Source organism: Sarcophilus harrisii, chromosome 1, assembly GCF_902635505.1.
Source record: "Sarcophilus harrisii chromosome 1, mSarHar1.11, whole genome shotgun sequence".
Taxonomy (NCBI): Eukaryota; Metazoa; Chordata; class Mammalia; order Dasyuromorphia; family Dasyuridae; genus Sarcophilus; species Sarcophilus harrisii.
The window spans coordinates 156811329-156834073 of NC_045426.1; the positions used below are offsets into that span (position 1 = coordinate 156811329).

General features: G+C 33.0%; 1 protein-coding gene across 5 annotated transcripts in view; it reads left to right on the plus strand.

Moving 5' to 3' along the window:
- SREK1 (splicing regulatory glutamic acid and lysine rich protein 1) overlaps positions 1-22745 on the plus strand; it is a 47124-nt gene that overhangs the window by 17599 nt on the left and 6780 nt on the right. For 4 of the 5 annotated variants that reach the window (XM_031965760.1, XM_012541070.3, XM_031965780.1 and 1 more), the window contains 7 exons: positions 2427-2591; positions 2720-2898; positions 6724-6854; positions 7707-7821; positions 10617-10736; positions 11930-12256; positions 20793-20888. In XM_031965760.1, the coding sequence (XP_031821620.1) occupies positions 2427-2591; positions 2720-2898; positions 6724-6854; positions 7707-7821; positions 10617-10736; positions 11930-12256; positions 20793-20888 (1133 nt within the window). The remainder of the gene's footprint in view (positions 1-2426; positions 2592-2719; positions 2899-6723; positions 6855-7706; positions 7822-10616; positions 10737-11929; positions 12257-20792; positions 20889-22745) is intronic. The other variant, XM_031965768.1, reaches the window with a different exon arrangement.

The window sequence follows — 22745 nt, forward strand, 5'->3', positions numbered from 1 at the left end:
ACTCCATTAGCTTCCTTTTTGCCTCTAGGATTAAATATCAACTCCTCTTTTGGTTTTTCAAACCATACACATCCTGTTTCCAAAGTACTTTTCCAGCTTCATTGGACGTTAGACCTCCTCTTGCACTCTGCATTCTTGCTAAACTGGCCTTTTTTCTTTTTAATTTTTAATAATAGCTTTTTTATTTTCAAAATACATGCAAAGATATTTTTCAACATTCACCCCTGCAAAACCTTGTGTTTCAAAAATTTTTCCCTCCCCATCCCAGTCGCAGAAAGCAAGTAATCCAATATAGGTTAAACAGATACAGTTCTTCTAAACATATTTCCATGTTTATCATGCTGCATAAGAAAAATCGGATCAAAAAGGGGAAAAAATGAGAGGGGAAAAAAAATCCCAAGCAAACAACAACAAAAAAGGTGAAAATACCATGTTGTGATCCACATTCAGTCCCCAAAGTTCTCTTGTCTGAATGCAGATGGCTCTTTCCATCACAAGTCTATTGGAATTGGCCTGAATTGTTGAAAAGAGCCAAGTCTTGTCACAGTTGATCATAACATAATCTGGTTGTTGCTATGTACAATGTTCTCTTGGTTCTACTTACTTCATTTAGCATCAGTTCATGCAAGTCTCTTCAGATCTTTCTGAAATCATCCTGCTTATTGTTTCTTATAGAACAATAATATTCCATTACTTATTTACTTTTTTTTTATGATTAAAGCTTTTTATTTTCAAAACATATGCATGGATAATTTTTCAACATTTTCTCCTCCTTTTGTTTTCTGAATCATTTTCTTTCCTTTTTGATCTGATTTTTCTTGTGCAGCAAGATAATTGTATAAATATGTATACATATATTGTATTTAACATATATTTTTAACCATGTTTTATCTATATATTGATTGGATTACTTGCCTTTTGTGGGGGGAAGGAGGGGAAAATTGGAACACAAAATTTTGCAAGGGTCAGTGTTAAAAAATTATCCATGCATATATTTTGAAAATAAAAAGCTTTAATAATAATAAAAAAGGGCTGCCACACAAATATTTTTGCATATGTGGTTCCTTTTTCTTTTTTATGATCTCTTTGGGATACAGGCTGAGTAGAGACACTGCTAGATCAATGGGTATGCTCAGTTTGATAGCCTATTGATCTTTTTTCTGTTCTTTCTGTATGCCATGTGCCTTGAACATACCTTTGTACTCTCTTGTACCATATGGCCTAAATATGTCCTTCCTCCTTTTGCCTCATGGATTCTCACACCCCTATTCTGATTAAACTTGCCTTGACTCCACCTGATAGTGCTCTCCCCACTAAACAACCTTATATTTAACTATTTTATGCTTCACATATTTTCATAATGTATTTGTTTTCTCTCCATTAGAATATATTTTTTGCATAGGGACAGTGTCATTCCTTGTTCTTGTATCCCCGGTACCTAACACAGTGTCTGGTGCACATCGTAGGCATTTTTATAAGTATTTGCTGGTTGATTGATAGGTTTTTTAAAAGCCCTTATAAATTGTTAGTAATGAGAAAAGTTGTTAATAATAGAAATTTCACCTTTTAGAAACCACTAATATGCTGTGAACAGGTTCAGTGACACATTATTTTTGACTAAGGTTTCAAAAGGCCTCGATTGGGTGATGAATTTTTTTTGGCGAATTCTTGGCCAACAGGCCTTAGAGATGCTACTAAGGCAACTCTCAAAAATAATCTATTAAATAAGATGTTGTTTTTGATTTTCATTGATGGAAAGAATATATATACCAACAGAATCACAAAAAATTATTTTACTGAACTTTCATATTATGATTCTCCTAATTGACTGTAAGTTTGCCTTCAACAATATACATGGATTAAAGTTAAGACTTCTTGTCATTACTTAACTTCTTTGTGGCATAAGGGAATATTCCATGATCAAATATAAAATCTTCTCTTTGACAGGTAGAACATGACCCCTTCCTACTGTTCAGGCTTTTTATTTTTTACAGTCCTCCATGTATTCTATGTTTCACTTAGATCTATCTGCTTAACAGTCCTCACAGAACTCTTTGAATATTCCTTGTGCTTTCACCATTCTCCTCCCTTACTTCTAATGTCTTAGTTTCTCTTACTTCTTTTAGATTCATCCCACCTTGATCAGAAAGAATTTTCTGATTCTTACTACTATTTGTCATTTCTTAGAGTTTACCTTCCATTTATACTATATTTATTTTTTATTTGTGTTATTTGCACATAATCCCCTCAGAATATGAGCAATTTGAAGACAAAATCTTTTCTTTTTATCCTAAGCATTAAGCAAAATGCTTGACACATAGTACTTTAAAAATGCTTGTTAACTGAAATTTAATAATAAAATTACTCCCCCCCCCCCCCCTTTTTCTTTCTTTCTTTTCTTTCTTTTTTTTTTTTTTTGTAAACAGCTTAGTGTCTCACTTAGCAGCTTGGGAGCTATACCAGCAGCGGCACTAGATCCTAACCTTGCAACTCTTGGAGAGATACCACAGCCACCTCTTATGGGAAATGTGGATCCTTCCAAAATTGATGAAATTAGGAGGACTGTTTATGTTGGAAACTTGAATTCCCAGGTAGGACATTAAAGAATAAACTGAGTAGTAGTAACTCCTTTTTTTTTTTCTTAATTGCTATTGATGTCTTATCTGAATTTTTTTTCTTTAGATCAGAAATTTATTATGATTTATTTGTGTCTTTTTAGACAACTACAGCTGATCAGCTACTTGAATTTTTTAAACAAGTTGGAGAAGTAAAGTTTGTTCGTATGGCAGGTGATGAAACTCAGCCAACTCGATTTGCTTTTGTGGAATTTGCAGATCAGAATTCTGTACCAAGAGCTCTTGCTTTTAATGGAGTAATGTTTGGAGACAGGCCACTGAAGTAAGAAATTCTAAAAGAAGAAATTATAATGGTCTTATTCCCCTCTTGGTTTTGTTAATTAACATGCTTCTTTTTTTATTTTTTATTTTTTTTTAAGCAATTGGCATTTAAATTTGTATTTATCCATTACATACTTCTCTGTCAAGGATTTCACCAACCTTTCAGTTATCCAAGTTCTCAAACTAGAGGCCATTCTAGATTTTGATGTTCAGTCAGTTGCCATTGTTTATATTACAGACTTTTATTTAGTTTTAGTTTAATATGAAAATACAGAACCCTACACAGCATTTTCAACACATTTTACAGATGCCTTGTGTCACACTTTTTTTTTTTTGCTGAGGCAATTGGGGTTAAGTGACTTGCCCAGGGTCACATAGCTAAGAAGTGTTAAGTATCTGAGATCAGATTTGAACTCAGGTCCTCCTGACTTCAGGAGACTTCAGCTCTAGTCACTGCATCACCTTGCTGCCCCATTGTGCCACACTTGCATTTTTATCTATTTATCTATCTATATTTTTGCTGAGGCAGTTGGGATTAAGTGATTTACCCAGGGTCATACCAGGAAGTATTAAGTGTCTGAGGCCAGATTTTGTGTCATACTCTTTAAAAAAAAAAGATATGCACCATTTGGGAATTCAGAGGAATCATTTGAGATTATTTCTAGGACCTTTACTAAAAACTAAATGTTACGATACATAAAAAGGAACAAAATCAAGTGATTGTTGTTGTTGAGTTATTTTAGTATCTGACTCTTTGTGACCCTGTTTTCAGTTTTCGTGGCCCAGTAAAAGACTTAAGTGACTTGCCCAGAAACACAGCTAGTGTCTGAGGCCAGATTTAAAGTCAGGAAACTAAGTCTTGACTCCAGGCTCAGCATGCTTATGTACTTCACCATCTTCCTGCACATCAAATAATTAAAGGAGGTTTTTTTTTTTAAGAAAAATTCAGCAGTTTGTATCACAAACAGATTCTAGTTGTGTCATTGAAAACAGTCATTTAGGTTATTCAGACCAAAAGAGTTTCTGAGCAGGTAGGTAGCACAGTGAATTCAAATATGACTTCAAACACTTACTATGTGATTATAGGTAACTCAGTTAAGCCCTATTGCCTTCACTAAATAAATATATTGAAAAAAATTATTTATACAAATTATTGAATTACTTAGGTGTTTGTAATTATCTATTTGTCAAGTTTCTACTAGATCAACAGATAAATAGTTGGTAGTAGGTCTGTTCAGTCAAGGCAATGTGCTAGGTGCTGGGGTTAGTACTTGCCCTTGAAGATTTTGCATTCTAATAGGGGGTGCAACATGTTCCTAGAAATACGGAATATGAATGAATGAAAAAACATTTATTAAGAGCTTATTACATGTCAGGTTCTCTAGAATTATAAAAAGACACTTTCTGCCTTCAAGGACAGCATGTTTTGGAAGGAGGGATTTTTTGGATTGGGAAGTTGTAGGGATGTTGAATAGAACTATAGAGCCTATGATTGTTCAGAGGTAGAGGTAGAAAGGGGGAGGGTGGGCGGAGTACTCAGGTGCCGACATAGCATGAAGGTGGCTGGAGAGCACCGTTCAGTATGCGTCTCTGGGTCTATGTATGGAGAATTCTTGCCGATCCAGAGCAAAGAGGACCCTAGGGCAGGAACTGAAGGGCCCTGCTCAAAAGCAAGGAGATAACATAAAGGAGACTAGAAAACAGCATACTATAGAATCTGAAAAGGCCTTAGTTGTAGTACATGAGATATAATTTTAAAGAATCTGGGAATTAGGAATCTGAAATAAAGGAGCAGTGCATTCCAAGTGTGGAGGACAGCCTATGAAAAGCTTGGAGGTGGTAGATAAAATGATGCATATAAAGGAACAGCACAATGGAGAGCAATTTTGATTGGAATGTACAGTGTGTGATTTGGAGGCATATATAATCAGTCTATAAAGAAGATTGTTTATGAAGGGCTTTAAATACCAAGTAGGAGTTCATGTTTTATCTTAAGGGCACTAGAGAATTTCAGAAGCCTTATGAGTAGGTGGATGATGTAGTCAGATCTGAGCTTTGGAAATGTCAATTTGCCAGCTTGTGTAAAAGGATAAGTAGTAAAAAGGGGAGACTTAGTAGAGAAGGGAAGCTGTGCTGTTGTTAGGTGGGAGGGATGAGGACCTGGACTAGAATGTTTATGGTGACATGAGAGAAGGGAAAGAAACAGAAGTGAGAGAAGTTGACAAGGTTGACTTGTTATTTGATTGGATATTAGAGTTTAGGATGACTCACAGTTTGAGAATCCGTATAACTGGAAGAGTCCGTTGACAGAAAGAAGGAAGTTAGAATTAGGAGTATTTAGGGAAGAAATAATGAGTTCTGATTTGGTCATGATGGATCTGAGATTTTTATGGAATCCAGGTGGAGATGTTTGGAAGCAGTTGAAAATTCAGGTGAGAGACATGGTCTGAGTAGATTTGGTAGTATTGCATAGAGTAGATTTTTAAATCTTTGAAAGCTGATGAACTCAATCATTTGTTAAGTACTTATGTTTGTTAAGACTATATACCAGGGAGCCTCAAACTTTTTAAATAGGGGGGCCAGTTCACTCTCCCTCAGACTGTTGGAGGGCTGGACTATAGTAAAAACAAAAACTTTGTTTTGTGGGCCTTTAAATAAACTTCATATCCCTGGGTGAGGGGGATAAACGTCCTCAGCTGCTGTATCTGGCCTGCGGCTGTAGTTTGAGGACCCCTGCTGTATACACTAAAAGAAGATGGAGAGAGAATAGGGCTTAGGGAAGCGACCTGTAATACATCTAGACCTAGAATGTGAGATGTGAGTGTTAAGAAGATGAACCTACAAAAGAGAGTGAGAAAATCAGTTTGATGATTTGGAAGAGTATGATTAATGAACATAGATAGAATGTTTGAAGATAAGTAGTTTGAAATAAGATTGGAAGATTTGAACCAGATTTTTAGAGTTTTACTAATATCAGGAAAAAGTGTTTTTATTTTATTCTACTGGCAATGAGAAACTGAATTTTTGAACTCAGCATTTGGAAGGTTAGTTTGGTGGTTTTATGGAGGATGGATTGGGGAAGATAAGAGTTAGAGAAATGAGTTAGAGGATTATTAATAGTTTTGGTTAGCAGTTAATGAGGATTTGTTTTAGGGTGGTAACACTATGACTGGAAAGGATGGATGTATGTGAGAGACTGAAAGGATAGGATCAAGAAGATTTGGTAATCCTCAGGGAGAGGGATGAGTCAGATGACAGAAGTTTGTGAATATGGCTGACTGTGGGAGGAGGATGGTGGTTTAAGAGTTAGAAGGAAGTAGGGAGAGGGGCACATTTGAAGGGAAGGGAAGATGTGGGAGGCAAGGAACACCAAGTTCTTTCAACCTTAGCCTTATGTAGACGTTAGGTAAATACTATGACCTTTTAGGAAAGATAGTAACTAAAGATCTGTTTGTTTATTAGGTGTTCTCTGATTTTTTTTTTTTTTTAAACTGTGATTAGTTTTTCAGTGCTAATTAATTGTGTATGAGATGGTGTAGGGAAAAACCAAATCTTAAATGCTAGGATCAGAAACAGTTCATCTTTATATTGACTTAAAAATTTGTGGTTCACTGTCACCATCCTTTCAAAACCATGTCTCAGATCTTTTCACCATTTTGGCTTCATCAGCAACAAGTGATTGAGAAAGGATGACTTTTATTGGATGTTAGAAAGATTTGGTTTTATTATTCATTGGCCCTCATGTGTTTTTTGTTGTGTATGTTTACCATGTAAATAATTTGTTTTGAGTTTTTAAGTGTATATATTCTGGTATTTTAAAATTTAGAATAAATCACTCCAACAATGCAATAGTAAAACCCCCTGAGATGACTCCTCAGGCTGCCGCTAAGGAACTAGAAGAAGTCATGAAGAGAGTACGAGAAGCCCAATCATTTATCTCGGCAGCTATTGAACCAGGTAGGTTCATTGAGTGGTTACTTAAGATTTTGTATCAGAAGTGATAGAATTTTAGAGCTGGCAGGGACCTTAGAAGTCTAAAATCATCACATAGGTGAGGAAACTGATGTTCAAAGACATGGTTTTCAAGATCAGACAGTTGCTTTTAATGAATGTTATTTTTTTCTTTTAAAATAAGTATTGAGGCACATAAAACAATTTAGTTTTACATTTTAATAGTAAAATTAGTGCTCACTAGTAGGTTTAAAATATTATATTTAAAAAATTATTTTGAAGCTACAAAAGGTAAATGTTTTATGCCAGTTTGTCATTAAGCAGATTAATGTTCTTTTAAATTTCAACTGAAAGTATAGAGCATAGTAGTCAACAATCCTAACAGACTCAGGTATTTAATATTATTTAGAAAAATATTACCATATTAAAACCTGTGCTCTGTTAACTGGGGAAAAAAAGCATTCTGAAAACGTTCAGTTTGAACATATTTTCAAATGCTCTGAAAATTGTGTCTCCTATTGTAGAAAAAGAAAAAAACATCAGAAAAGACTTCAGAATTCCTTTTGAGATAGTGAGATTGACATGTTGTAATCACGTGCATTATGGCAGCATCAGATCATTCCTTATGCACAGCTGTTTATAATCATCTGGTTTATATGTACTGCTGCAGGATGGCTGCACTCAACGAGTATATGCAATGACTTTCTTGGATGTTTCTGAAGGATAATTGCAAAGAAGGAGGATGTACAGAGAGTAGGCCCCTTGCATTATGTGTGGTACATTCCACTTGTGCCTGAGTATTAACTGGGATCTTTAATTGTTCTGAGCTTACACTGCAAAGTGGTTTTTTCCTCTCAGAGTCTGGAAAGAGCAGTGAAAGAAAAGGCGGCAGATCTCGTTCCCATACTCGTTCAAAATCCAGGTCTAGCTCAAAATCACATTCTAGAAGGAAAAGATCACCCTCAAAACACAGGTGAGATTTTGAATTCTAAATTTAAAACTCAAGTGTTTGGTCCAAATAGAAAAGTTGAGCAGCCTAATGCTCAGATTGATGTTTAGATGCTATTTTTGTATCTATTATTGTGGTTAATAGATAAAATTTTACCTGTATTTATTTTACTTTCATTCTAAAGTAGTATTAGTTATTTATAGCTTTGATTAAATGAAAATGAGTAATTTTAAAACACAGTTTTTCTTGGAAGTTGTCTATTTCGAAACTAGAGCCATGTTAAGAGATAGGAAAATGAATCCCTGAGGATGCTTTTGTGAATGTAAATAAATGACTCATTTTCAAAATTGTCTTTTCTGTTCTGAATGAGGAATAATTTAAATAAAATGCCATGGTTTAAATTACTTGATCTAACATTAGCTAAAGTGATAAATGGTGTCATTTTCTCTCTTAAAGTATGTCAGGTCAAAGAAATTAAAAGAACGTTTCTACTAATAAAAGTGAAAAAATATGAGAATACTTTGTAAAGTTTAGTAGCTCAATTTTATCCTTTGTCACAGAAAGAGAATAAGTTCCTTTTGGAATTTTTACTACTTATGATCCCAACCTGTCCCCTTTTTTTTGTTTCTTTCTCTCTCTCTTTCTTTTCCAAATTCTGTATCTATTCCTCCCTTTTTTCTACCCTTGAAACGGGTAAACACTCTGATATAGGCTATACATGTGTAGTCATGTAACACGTATTTGCATATTGATCATTTTGTGGAAGAATCCTTCCCTCCTTCCCCCTCAAAAAGGGAAAGAAATAAAAAAATAATATGTTTTGTTCTGTATTCAGACTCCATCAGTATTTTTCATTGGTGGCAGATTGTATTTTTCATCATGAGTCCTTTGGGATTGTTTTGCATCATTGTATTGCTGAGAATAGCTAAGTCATTCAGTTCTTCATTGTACATTATTTTATTGTGTATAATGTTCTGGTTCTTCTCACTTTACACTGTATCAGTTCACGTACTTTTCTTTAAAATCCTATTTTTTTTGTTTGTTTTTGCCTTATGTTTCCTTTGCCTTGCACAACAGTAGGCATTTCTGAATTGCTTATTGGATTGGGTAGGGATTGTTCTTACTAATTTTTTTTCCAATTAAATAATTTTCTCTTTCTCCTTCCTTCCCCTCACACAATTGGGGGGGAAAATCTCGGTAATATATGCCTAGATAGGCAAGCAAAATAAATAAGACATTGACCATTTCCAAAAAGTGTATGCCTAGTTTTATACTCTTGAGTCCATCCATCTTTAATATTTTCTTTTGTACTGCTAGTACAGTAAAGAAAGCCTGGAAATAACACAGGTCTTTTGAAGTTTTCTGAGTTTTTCTTGCTAGCAACAAAATGCCACCCTTTCTCTCTCTTTTTTTTTTTTAATATGGACTCTTTAAGGGGACTCTTCCCCTTTGCCCTAAAATTGCCATAATTGTTCTTATACTAGATCATCTCTGTGGAGATGAGTTGAGAAATGGGACTTAGTAATCAGTAGGGTTGGTTACAGCCTTTTAAAGGAAAAGGAGCTTGTCTTTAAGTGTTAATTTTCAGTTATATTTAGAAGATTTATTTTTAAAATACATGTACATCTTACTGTAATTTTCCTTTATCATTGCTAGATGAAATTATTCTTGATTTTAGCTTTTTTGAAGCTATAGTATTTATACATTACTTTGTTACTAAATATTACAATCATTTGACAAGTATGTTGAATTAGAAGCAATTAGTCAAGTTTAAGATGTAGTAAAATATTTTTAAAAATTTTCTTTGAGGTTTACACAAATAGTTGTAATATTCATTGACTTAATATAAATTTAATGAAGCACATATCTATTTTGCTTTCTTGTGATTTTCAAAAATAACTGCATATTAGGTAAAAGCGACAGCTTCACCTTAAAGCTTATTACAATCTGTTAGTTAAAAGAAAGTTTAAAAGAATGTTGACATCATGAACAGTTGTCAGTAACAACATAAAAATAAACTATGGAATAATTTAAGTCTTGAACTTTAAATATTGATGATGAAGTGATAGGAAAATACTCAAAAGATTTTTGAAGCAATTTTGACCAGTTGGAAAATTTGCACAAATATTTTTTTAACTTAGCATTTTCCAGCGTTCAATTTTAAATTCACTGAGAAGACATAATTATATAAGTTAGGTATATGTATATAATTTATAATTGTAAATTCAATATCAATATATTTCTGAAAGCATTTTTTAATTCGATTGTTAGATAATTAACACGTAAAGATTTAAAATTTGCAAAGCATTTTACATAGTTATCTCAATTTATATGATTATATAAAATTATAATTATATAATTATAATTAAAACTATAAATTATATGAAATCCAGTTTGAAATTTTAATTTTCAAAATCACCAATTTTATATAATATTGAGTGGTAAGTTTTAAAGGTTGAGATACTGTACTAATTTTGAAAAAGTGACCTTTATGGTTAGTGCCATAAAATCAACTTATGTTAATGTAATTTGATTTTTTTTCTGTTTAAATTTTTAATTTTAAAACTTCAGAAAGCTAATTAAGTTAGTGTTATTTAAATTTATAGCTTGATTAAAAAACACTTTTAGGGTAATTTTTATCATTGTTAAAGAAGAATTGATAAATATTTTGTCATGAGTGGAAAATATGATGAAAGATAATTCATTTCTTGAGCATAAATATTTTTTAGGAATTAGAAGAGGCAATAAAATCTCCCTTTCCCAACTTCCTGAGTTATTTTGAATGGGTTCCAAGTATCTTGTTATTTTTTTCATTGTAGGAGCAGGTCCCATAACAGGTCACGTTCAAGACAGAAAGATAGGCGTAGGTCCAAGAGTCCCTACAAAAAACGTTCCAAGTCTAAGGAGAGACGGAAGTCACGGACTCGTTCACGTTCACGGTAAGTTTGAAGGGAATTGTGGATCACATTTTTTCCCAGAAAGTGTGAGAGCCTCAGAGAATATTTTTTAAAGTTGCAATTTACTTAAACTTTGTGAGGTTACTTTCAGAAGACTTTTAATAAAAAATTTAATAAAAAATTCAATGAAATCCTTTTATTAACATGTCTTATTTTTTTCATTGTTATAATTTTCCTCAGAATTCATTCTAATCCTCCTCCTACGGAAAGATCTCATATAACAATAGACTCTTGACGAAATTATTATTTGTTTTCCTCAAGTGAAAGTTGAAATAGTTCTACACAAAAATTGGATTTACCTTGCCATCAACAAGAATGTTTTTTGACTTAAAAATGGACTTGCAATGTTGGTATTGGGAGATGGCTTCTGGTTGTTGTTGTTTTTTTTTTTTGTTTGTTTTTTGGACCACGCTATTTTACAACATAATAAATTTAATAATTAAAAGTAGTAACAAGTTTTACTTTGATAGTTTGGATATATTGTTTTGTTAACTATCTCTGTTCTCACCCACAATAGTCCTCAAATCAGGATAGCTTTTTGATGTTAAGCTCCATTTATAGCTAATTATCCTTCTTGATATGTGTGTATGTGTGTGTACATACAAATATACAAACATATATGTGTGTGTGTTTATAACTAATCATTGCCCCAAGCATACATGCTCATTCTTCTCCCCCCCTCCCCTCCCCAATCCCCTTTGTGTTCATCCTGGCCAGATCTCATTTCCTCACTTAAGTGCTTTAAAACTAAATATATTTCTTTAGATTGGTCTTCTGTAAATAGGCAGTTCTTATTCAGCATATACTGCTTGCTCATTTGCTGTCTTTGTTCAGCTCAATTCAGCTTAATTCAAATTGAAAATCTCTTTATTTCTCCCCACGATTTGAAATTCTATTCCAAGGGGGGGGGGGGGAACAACATCCAAAAGTTCTTATTCTGTTTTAACTAATTTTAGCATCGCTTATGATACCACCAAAATGGTTTCTGCAAAATTTGCTCTTGTTCCTTAGCTTTTTAAATTCATTTGAATTATGTTGCATTTTGCTGATTATTGCTTGTCCAGTTATGTAATGTGGTAGGTTAATGCTTTTCTTTTTTAGATATTAATCTGGTTAAAGGGTTAGATATTTCTGTGGTGATTTTTTTTCCTTTTCTGCTTTTTTTTTTATAACAGGGACAAGAAAAAAGAAAAAGAAAATCGAGAAAAGATCAAGGAAAAAGAAAGACTGAGAGAAAAAGAAAGGGATAGAGACAGAGAAAGGGAAAAGGAACGGAGTAAAAATAAAGAAAGAGATCGAGAAAAGGAGAGAGAGAGAGATCGGGAAAAAGATCAAGAAAAAGAGCAGGAAAAGGAGCGAGACAAAGAAAAGGAACAGGACAGAGAGAGAGAACGAGAAAAGGAGAGAGCCAGAGAGATAGATGAAAAAAGAAAGAAGGATAAAAAATCCAGAACACCTCCCAGAAGTTATAATGCATCAAGAAGATCTCGTAGTTCCAGCAGGTTTGCTTACATTTACAATTTTTGCTGGGATTTTTCTCAGTTGTGTTAATGATCAATTATACATAATTTTTACTTCATAAAGTTAATTCTGTACAAGTAGAAATCATTAGTGTAAACTTAATTCCAGGAAAGACTCTCAAGAAAGGAGGCATCCTTTACTATTATTTGATGAGGTAGCAGGTAATCCCACTTCTATGGTATATTTAAACTAATGAAGAAAGAGATAATTTAGATTAGTTTTAGCAGGTCTATAAGAATTTTTTCTTACTACTTATTAGAGATAGAATGCAGAATTGATTTTGTAAGTGAGTGTTATTGCTTAGATTGATTTTCCCCTAAAAAAAATTAAATGGTATTTGCTTTTCAAAATTGTTTCTGGTGTAGATCAAATGAATAGATGATTTTGATCCATCTTTCTCATATAGTTCATAAAATTGTAAAATACTAAAAGTAGAAGGAATGTTAGGCCATCCAGTACAGCCCTGTCATTTTATGGTGGAAATTCTTAAGGGTGAATTGAATTTTCCATGCATATTGTTAGTTAGCATCATAGATAGGAATTTAAAAACTTATCTGGTTTTTCAGAACTTCTTTTGGAAGAACCACTTGTTATTTCATTATGCTGCTTTTGTTCTTTGGGCATTAAGGCATCATTTACTTTTTAAAAAATTTATATTTTTCCAATTGCATGTAAAAACAATATTTAACCTTTGTTTTTTTTTTTTTTTTAAATCGAGTTCCATATTCTTTCCCTCCCTCCTTTCCCTTCCCTCTTCCTGAAAAGGAAAACAATTTGATCTAGACTATACATGAGCAGTCATGCAAAACATTGTTCCATATTAGCCATGTTGTGAAAGAAAATACAGACCAAAGAGAAAATCCCCTCCAAATCTAGAAAAAGTAAGTAAAAAAAAGTATGTTTCAGTCTGCATTAAAACTGTCATTTCTTCTCTGAAGATAAAACGCATTTTTTCATCATAAGTCCTTCAGAATTGTTTTGCATTGTATTGCTGAGAATACCAATTCACAATAGATTATCCTATGATATTTATGTTATTTGTACAATATTTTCCAGGTTCTGCTCACTTCACTTTGTATCAATTTATGTAAATCTTTCCAGGTTTTTCTGAACATCCTGCTCCTCATTTCTTCAGTAGTATTTCTTCACAATCATATATGTGCCACAACTTGTTTGCTATTCTGCAGTTGGGAATTTACTCAGTTTTCAATTCTTTACCATCACAAAAAGAGATGCTATAAATATTTCTGTACATAGAGGTCCCTTTTCTTTTTTCTTTGATCTCTGGTATACTGACCCAGGGTCAAAGGGTGGCCTGAGAATTGCTAGTTTGGGGATGCCACCATTAGGTGGCAGCACAGTGCTACAATCACTGATCTGAGTTAGAGAGGGATTAAAGGATAACATTTTATGTGACAGTTCCTTTATTTAGTTTAATACTATCAAAAAATAACAGGCTTTACTAATACCTTATTTTTTTACTTCTTAGTAATTTCCTGATACTCTTATTTCCTCTTCCCTCAGTAATAGAGAAAAGCAATTCAAAGTGACCTAATCTGATTGTTTGCAACATATTAATACTTTTGAATATTGAAAGGGAGCAAATGATGTGTTATCATCTTGTATCAAAATTAGTGCATTTAATCTGAGTTTAGCAGATTTTTTAGTGTTTTTGTTTATGGAGGAGAAATTTTTTTAAAGTAACAACAATTTCGTAAGGAAAATCAATATTATATAATAGAAAGGAATTAGGAGAGATCTTTTTTTCAAGGTAATTTTTAAACTAAAACATTGAATATAGGTTAAAGTTTATTCTGAAACAGTTGTGTAGTGGTTGAAACTTATATTACAACTCTAAAATTTAATTCAGTAACCACGTCTTTGTTTGCTCATTGAGTTTATTTGAAACCTAGGGTTTTTTTTTTTTTTTTTTGTGGGTATGGACATATGGTATCTCTCATCCCTCTTCTGTTTTTGGTTCTAGTTCACCCTGTCTTGGGAGACCTCAAGGTGGAATTGCTTGGGTGTGGAGCCAGAAAGAATTTGGGAAGAATATGTTATGGTCTCCCTATTTCTTTTCTGTTCGTGACTTTTTTTCCCCCCAATTAAACAGAAAGAGAAGTCTTTTTCCATATACTTTTCAGTGGAGAAGAGCTCTTACCCTTTTTATTTGACATATTTCTATGTAATTTAAGGCTATTTAGTAAACTTCTGTTCAGGGGTTCATATTCTCAGCACTTATAAAGACTTGCAGAAACAAAGTTTAAAGTGACAGGCAGGATCTCTGTTAGAAATGGGGGGGAGGGGAGATTACAATATCTTTAGATTTCATTGGTATAGTAAAGTCCCTTTACTGATCTAGGTTGTAAAAGAGCTTCCTAAAGCGCTGAGAAGTTAAGTGACTTATTAGAAGTTTTACTTGCCTTTACTATTAGTTCTCTAGCCCTTATGCAAACTTTCTCTTTTAAAGTGATAGGGTGCCTTAGAATAAATAATGAAGCAAAACATTTTGATACTTTTATTGACCTAAATGTCTACATCCTTCTTAACCCAATTTTAATCTGTTTTTTGTTTCTATTTGGTGAAGGTACTGTCTTAAACATTAATAGTGACCTATTTTAAAAAAGGTATAATGGAAAAGGGCAACCAAAATGGTGGATTAAAACTGGAGAACTGCCTGAGCTTGTCTCCAAGCTCCTCCAAATATTTTTAAATTAAATAATGATTCTAAACAAATTCCTCAAAAAGATGGAATAAAACAATTTTCCATAAAGTTGGCAGCAAAGATCTGTTGAATCAGGAGTGAGAGAGGAGCATAGTCCAGTGCAGGCTGCACCAGTCCAGACCAGGCTTAGGCACACTAGGAGCAGACAACGAGTCGGGCAAAGATCTATAGGGGTCCCTTTCCTGGTTCTAGAGGCAGGACTGTTCTATTGCCTAAACTTAGATCTGGATTGCAATCCTGTGTCATAGCTCAATGTGAGAAGGAGCACTAGCACAACAGAATTTGCTGTACTGCAGTGGAACAGAAACCTTACTCTTAGTTTCAGGGTTAAAGAGAGTGTGATCACTCATAAATCAGTGCATAGTGTAGGAGAATAGTAAACATACTTCTCTTTAAATGTACTACCTTGGAAGAGCCAAAAACTTACAGGTTCCTAGAATTATAGCTGCACAAAAAACCCTGAAGCTTGGAACATTGCATTCTTCATTTTAAAAGCAGAGCCACACTTTAGCATAGAGTTAAAAATCAAGAAATGGGTTGAGAAAATGAGAAAACAGAAAAAAAATATTACCATCGTGTAACATGCACAGAAGAAGTCAACAAAATCAAAATTTCTGTATCCAAAGCCTCAGAGAAAAATAGGAATTGGACTCAGCCCATGAAAGAGTTCAAAAAGGATTTTAAAAATCAAGTAAGAGAAGTAGGGGAAAAATTGGAAAGAGTAATGCAAGAAAATAATGGGAAAAAATCAACTGCTTGGTAAAAGGAGGCACAAAAATGCTGCAGAAAACAACAAACACCTTTAAAAAAAAGCACACTGAAGAAAATAATTCCTTAAAAGTTAAAATTGGGCAAGAGGAAGCTAATGACTTTGTGAAAAATCAAGAAACAGACAAAAGATAATAAAATGTGAAATATCTCATTGGAAAAGCAAACTTATCTGGAAAATAGGTCCAGAAAAGGTAATTTAAAAATTATTGAACTGCTAAAATTCATATTAAAAAAAAAAAAGCCTACATATCATCTTTCAAGAAATTATCAAGGAAAACTGCCCTCGATATTTTAGAACCAGAGAGTAAAATATAAATTGAAAGAACCCATTGGTCACCTCCTGAAAGAACTCCCAAAATGAAAACTTCCTAGAGTATTATAACTAAATTTCAGCCCTCTCAAATCAAGCAGGAAATTTCTACAGGTAGCCAAGAAGAAACAGTTCAAATACTGTGGAGCCACAAGTAAGATAACACAAGATTTAGCAGCTTCTGCATTAAAGGATCCTCAGCTTAGAATATGAGGTTCTGAAAGACAAAAAAAAAATAGACATTTATTTATATAGAGAACTTTCAGGCATTTTTGATGAAAAGATGAGCTGAAAAGAAAATTTGATTTTCAAATACAAGATGCGAAAGAAGCATAAATAGAAAAAACACAAGAGATTTGAATAAGGTTAAGCTATTTACATTTCTATGGGGAAAATATTTCTTAAAAGTTTTCATTATTAGGGCATTTTGGAAGAGTAAATTGAATCTGATGGTATGAATATCTAAAAAAATAAAATTGAGGTGAGAAAGAAAAATACATTGGGAAAAGGAAAGGGAGAGGTAGAATGGGATAAAATATGTTACATAAGAGGGTTGATAGAGATTTACAATAGAGGGGCTAATAGGGAAAGCAGGGAAGGAAGTGCATGAACCTTACTCTCCCTGGAATTGGCTCAAAGAAGGAATAATATACACATTCATTTGAGTGTACAAATCTCTTAGTTCACAGGAAGTTAGGAAGGAATGAGAGAGTAATGGTGGGAGCTGATAGAAGGAAGGGTATTCTGGGGGAGGTAAAAGTTAGAAGCAAAACATTTGAGAATGGACAGGATGAAAGAGAATAAGATAAATAGAAAAAACAGTTGGTAATCATTACTGTAAAAATTTTTACAGTACAGTTTCTGTGGTAAAGACTTCATTTCTCAAACATAGAAAACTGAGTCTAATTTGTAGAAATAAGAGCCATTCCTCAATTGATAAATGGTCAGAGGATATGAACAGGTAATTTCAAAGTAATCAGAACTATCTGTAGCCACGAAAAAAGTTCTCCAAATTATTGATGAGAATGCAACTTAAAACCACATCATACCTGTTAGATGGCCCAGTATGACAAAAGAAGAAAATAACAAGTAGAGGTGATACAGGAAAATTAAAACATACTATTGGTGAAATGGTGACTGAGAGCCATTCTGGAGAGCAGTTTGGAACTATGTCCAAAGGACTATAAAATCATGTGTATCCTTTGACTAAGCAATAACACTACTAGGTCTGTTTCCCAAAGAGAAAAAATCAAAGGTAAAGGACCTATAGGAACAAAAGTATTTATAGTGACTCTTTTTGGTGGTGTGAAAGAATTGGAAATTGAGGGAATGTCCAATTGGGGAATGGCTATATATAATTGTAGTGGAATACTATTGTGTTTTTAAAAAATGATGAGCAAGATGCTTTCAGAAAAACAAGAAAAGACTTAAATAAACTAAAACAAAGTGAAATGAGCAAAATCAGAATATTGTACTTAGTAACAGCAATACAATAATCCAAGACAATTCTGTAGGATTTAGGATGAAGGATGCTGTTTCCAGACAAAGAACTAGAAGAGTCTGAATACAGATCAGAAATACTTTTTCTTTATTTTTCTTGGGCTTTTTTGGTTTTTGTGTTTTCTTTCAGAGATTGACTTAGATGAACATGTTTTGCATGATTGCTCATGTATAATCTATGTCAAATTGCTTGCCTTCTCAGTGGGGGAAGAGAGGGGAGAGAATTTGGAACTCAAAATCTGAAGGAAACAAAAGAATGTATTGTTTTTACATGTAAGTGGGAAAAAATAAAATATTAAATAAAATCAGGAGGAAAGCATAATGGTCTTTCTCTAGTTCTCCTTTACTTGTATTTTGAAACATTTTTTTCCCTTGCCTTCTGTGATACTGTTTAATCCTGGTTCTCTTCTTCTTTCTTCTGTCTTCTTTCTTCTTCTTCTTCTTCTTCTTTCTTCTTTTTTTCTTCTTTCTTCTTCTTCTTCTTCTTCTTCTTTTTCTTTTTTTTTCTTTTCTTTTCTTTTTTTTTTTTTACCTTTTTTACTCCCTAGAAATGTAAGAATTAATCATGGTCCTGTCCCTAATAGTTTACTGATTTCATTCTGTTCTCTCCTTCAGCACCCTTAGACACTTCCCACATATAAACCTTTTATGTTGCTAACTCTCTAGTCATCTATATTTGTTTAGTTCAAGTGTTTCCTGACACTCTAGTCACTCCTGAGAACTAGTCTCACATTTCTGACTCAAATCTCAAACTTAATTTCCTTGCACTAAAATCCGTATTTTTCTGATATCTTTTTCTGTTTTCAAAATCAAAAATTTCTAGTCATGGGGCTCAAAACCTTTTGAAACATCTTTGACTTCTTTCTTCTCTCATAAACCATCAATTGTCAAACTCTGCTCGTTCTAATTCTAAAGAATATCTCTAAAAACCTAGCCTTATTCATGACTCTTTAGGTCTCTTTTACCATTCTTTTCATCAAATCTCAACGTTTAATTTTTCTTCATTCCAGATTCATAAGATGGTCCTAATTTTGAGGAAGTTTAATTTTCATGAAGCAAAACTCTTTTCACTGCTTTGTTTAGAAATCTATGGTTCTTTATTGCCTATGTGAATTAAAATTCCTTAGCTTAATGTCATTGAAGCTTAGGCTTTGGCTCTAGCCTGCTTTCCAGTCTTAGTTCTTAGTGCTCACTATATTAAGTATTATCTATTTGAAAGTGTTTTTAAACAAAATTTTGTAATTTTCTTCTTTTTTTTTTTTTACCTTTTCTTTTTTATTTTGCTGAGGCAATTGGGGGTAAGTGACTTGCCAAGGGTCACACAGCTAGAAGTGTTAAGTGTCTTGAGAGACTACATTTGAACCCAGATCCTCCCGAATTCAGGGCTAGTGCTCTATCCACTGCGCCACCTAGTTGCTCCAGTTATATAATTTTCTGACTATCCTTATATTCATGTTCTGAATTACTACTTCCCTCCCTGCCCCTTGTCTCCTGAAATTCTCACTAGCTTTTAGGGCTAAGGATAAATAGATCAACTATTTCATGAAGCTTTTCCTGATTTTTTTTTTTTCCCTTGCCTGTTCTTATTAATTTGATTTAATATTTTTTTCTTTTGAGCTTTATTCCTTTTCTTTTGTTTATTAGGACATTGGAGAAAATATAAAAATAATTAAGATGTGGTCTCTATCCTCAAGTCCCTTGATTTATTTTTTGTATTGCTCTTATTTCTCAGATTTTAAGTTTTTCTAAGGTGGCAGGGATGTTTTTGCCTTGTTTTGCTTTAAACATGTTACTTAGTTAGGTCTTTAATAAATGAATGGTTTTGTCACAATCATGTCTCAGAAAACCATTTAGGATTAAAAATTATTAGCCACATCAGTTCTTGGTGGCTTAATATTGTAGAATTTTTAATTTTTTTTCTCTTACAGTTTTAGAAGAGCTCATAAAAATCTCCAGTTTATTACTGTCTTTCAATGTTTCACTTCCCTAATACCCTGATTTATTTAGTATGCAGCAAAAATTTTAAGCTCCTAAAATTGCTTTTGAATACTTTTGATTTCAACTTTTTCTTCAAATCTTATCATTTTTTCTAGCTATGTGTCTCAGGGCAAATCACTTAACACTAATTGCTTCAGCAAAAAAAAAAAAAAAAAAAAAACAAAAACCCAAAACATTTTTACTAATTGCATATCTCTTGCTGTTTTTAAATTATTTAATATATAATTCATTGACAGAGGTACAATAAAGAAAAATGTTAGTGATAGCAATGAATAAAACTCAACTTTATTGAATATAAATAATTTTATGTTTACTGCCATCAGCACATGATATTTATTCATTCCTATGTGCATGATTCCACATACGCAACTGTAACAGACATATTTCTTGTCCCATAGACGCAGTGTGCTACTGATCTAAGCAAAGCACAGTTAGAAAACAAATTTAAAATTTGGGTCTTTTGGGGTCTATATTCATATAAACCCAATAAATTGGGTCTTTATTCATAAATATTCATGCTGTTAAAATAGTACTCAATGTTTCTCTGCTGAGAATGACTTTAAATTTGTGTAAAAATTATTTCATTTTCACTAAGAAAAGGATTTAGAGAGAACGGTATTAGATTTTTGAAAAAATAGAGTCTTGGGTGAAATTAGGACTCTTTCACAATATATTCATAGTTCTTGTCTCCTCTTGAAATTAAAATTTGATCGTGTTTTAATAACACTTATGCCACTACTAATAATTGATTTTTGACCATTACTAGAACAATTGTAAGGAGGGGCAAAGAAGGTCAGAAACAATCTTGAAATTATGATTAAGAAAAATTTCAAGTTCAGTTTGTAATTTTTTCTCCCCTCCAATTAACTTAAAAATTAAAGCTTATTTTGTCTGTTATATTGTTCCACAATAGGGGCGGCAAGAAGCTATCTATGTGTAAGAGATTATTTAATAGTAACACATTCTAGGCAAGAAGAATAATTTCTTTAAAAGCAGACCAAATGGTGATCAAGTGGGGAAAAAGATAATTTTTCTTTTCTTAACATAAACTTAGAAGCTTGATTTCCTCATTTCCATTGTTCTCAGTGGCATAAATCTGTTTATTATATATGTAACAAATTAGAGTACATCTAACATCCTCGGATCAAGTTTTTAAAAATTTTAAATGACATTATTTGCTAATTTTAAAATACCTAAATCTTGAAATTTTCAGAGAAAGGCGTAGGAGGAAGAGCAGAAGTCCTTCTAAATCACCAAAAACATCAAAAAACCTTAAAAGGAAGTCTTCTCGATCTCCATCGCCCCGGAGGTAAGTTTATGTAATAGCATATATTTAGACTTTAGAAGAGTTTAGGGGTGAAATTTGTGAATTTAATTGATTAAAAAAAGAGTTTTGTTGACATCTTTTTTTTAAACAATAGTCACTTCTGGATGTTTCTTCCACCCCCAGGTTGAACCCTCTTTGTAACAAAGATTAAGCACAGGTAGCCAATGTCTGACATTATAGGTAATATTCTGTTATATTACCTTGCTTCTGTGCAAAGAAGGGAAATGTTTCATCCATAATACTACCTTGCTTTTGTGCAAAGGAGAAGGGAAATGTTTTGTTTTCTGTTCTTTAGATAACTAGATTTTTTTTTTTTTTTTTGAGTTCAAAAAGTTTTGACTTCTTGTTAGATTCAAAGTTTGACTTATTTTTTAATGATATTGTAATTTACATTGTTGGAATCATTGTATACGTAATTCTTCTGGTTCTCATCTCACTTTGCAACAAGTTTTTTCATTTAGATCTGTGTTTCTCTGAATTTCTTATAATTAATCTTGTTCCATGCAGGGAAAGTGTAGATGGGTCCAGATATTTTCATTAATGTAGGGAAACTGTGGTTGTATCACTGATACATTTCAGCAGCTTATTAGTAACTTGAATAAAGTTGCCTGGGACTCAGAAAGGTTTAATGACATGTCATACAGTTAATGTGCCCAAGACAGGAGTTGAATCTGGACTTCTTCACTTCAGAACTTCACATCTCTTCTTACTGTCTACTTATATTCATAATCCAAGTTCTTTAGCCATTCTCCACTGTGCAAACTAGTTTGTTTCCGTTCTTTGTTACTAGAATTTTATAAATTTTGGAATTTCTTTTCTGTCTCTTATCTCTCTGGGGAGATAACCCAGTATTAAATCAAAGGTTATTAGCAGTTCAGTCCTTTTTAACCTAATTTCAAATTGTTATCCAGGATAGGTGGACCAGTTCACAGTTTTCTCTACCAACAGTGTTTTACTATGCCTTGAATGGTCAATGTTACGTTTATTTTTTACCACATGCTATATACTGTTTTAAGCTCTGGAAATAGAAAAGAAAGATTAAAAACAAACAAGCAGGCCTTGCTCTCAAGGAGTTTACAGTCTAATCAAGGACTATAAACAGAAACAAAAGTGTGTGTGTGTGTGTGTGTGCACACATTCCAAGATAAATTGGAGACAATCACAGAGGGAAGGCATTAGCATTAAAGGAGATTGAGAAAGACTTCTTGTTGAAAGTAAGATTTTTACTGGGACTTAAAGGAAATGAAGGAGAATACAAATCTTTCTTTTGATGAAATAATTCACTGACCCAGCAACAACATAAGATTTACTTTTTTCTCTGTAATGAAATCATTATATGTCTGTCTTGGTGCTTTCAAATTGTTTTCTATTTTATTCTAATGGTATCATTACAAGGGTACTAAATAGATTGATAGGATATCAATTTAAAGACATTAGTGGCAGGTTCAGAAATAGAATTCCAACCTAATGACTCAATCTTTTTTTTTTTTTTTTCTGAGGCTATTGGGGTTAAGTGACTTGCCCAGGGTCACAGATAGAAAGTGTTGTGTCTGAGACCAAATTTGAATTCAGGTCCTTCTGACTTCCAGGGCTGGTGCTCTATCCACTACACCACCTAGCTGTCCCTATGACTCACAGTGTTATACTTATACTAATACTGCTTTAAAAGTGTTTTGTTGATGTTTTTTGTTTTCATTTTGTCGTTTCACACTGACTTTACCAACCAAAGTCTGTCTTGTAATAAAAGTATTTTTAAGCGAAATAAACCAACTAATTGGCCATATCTGACAATGTATATATCTTTTTCTTGACGTGTAGTCTACCCACCTACCTGTTGAG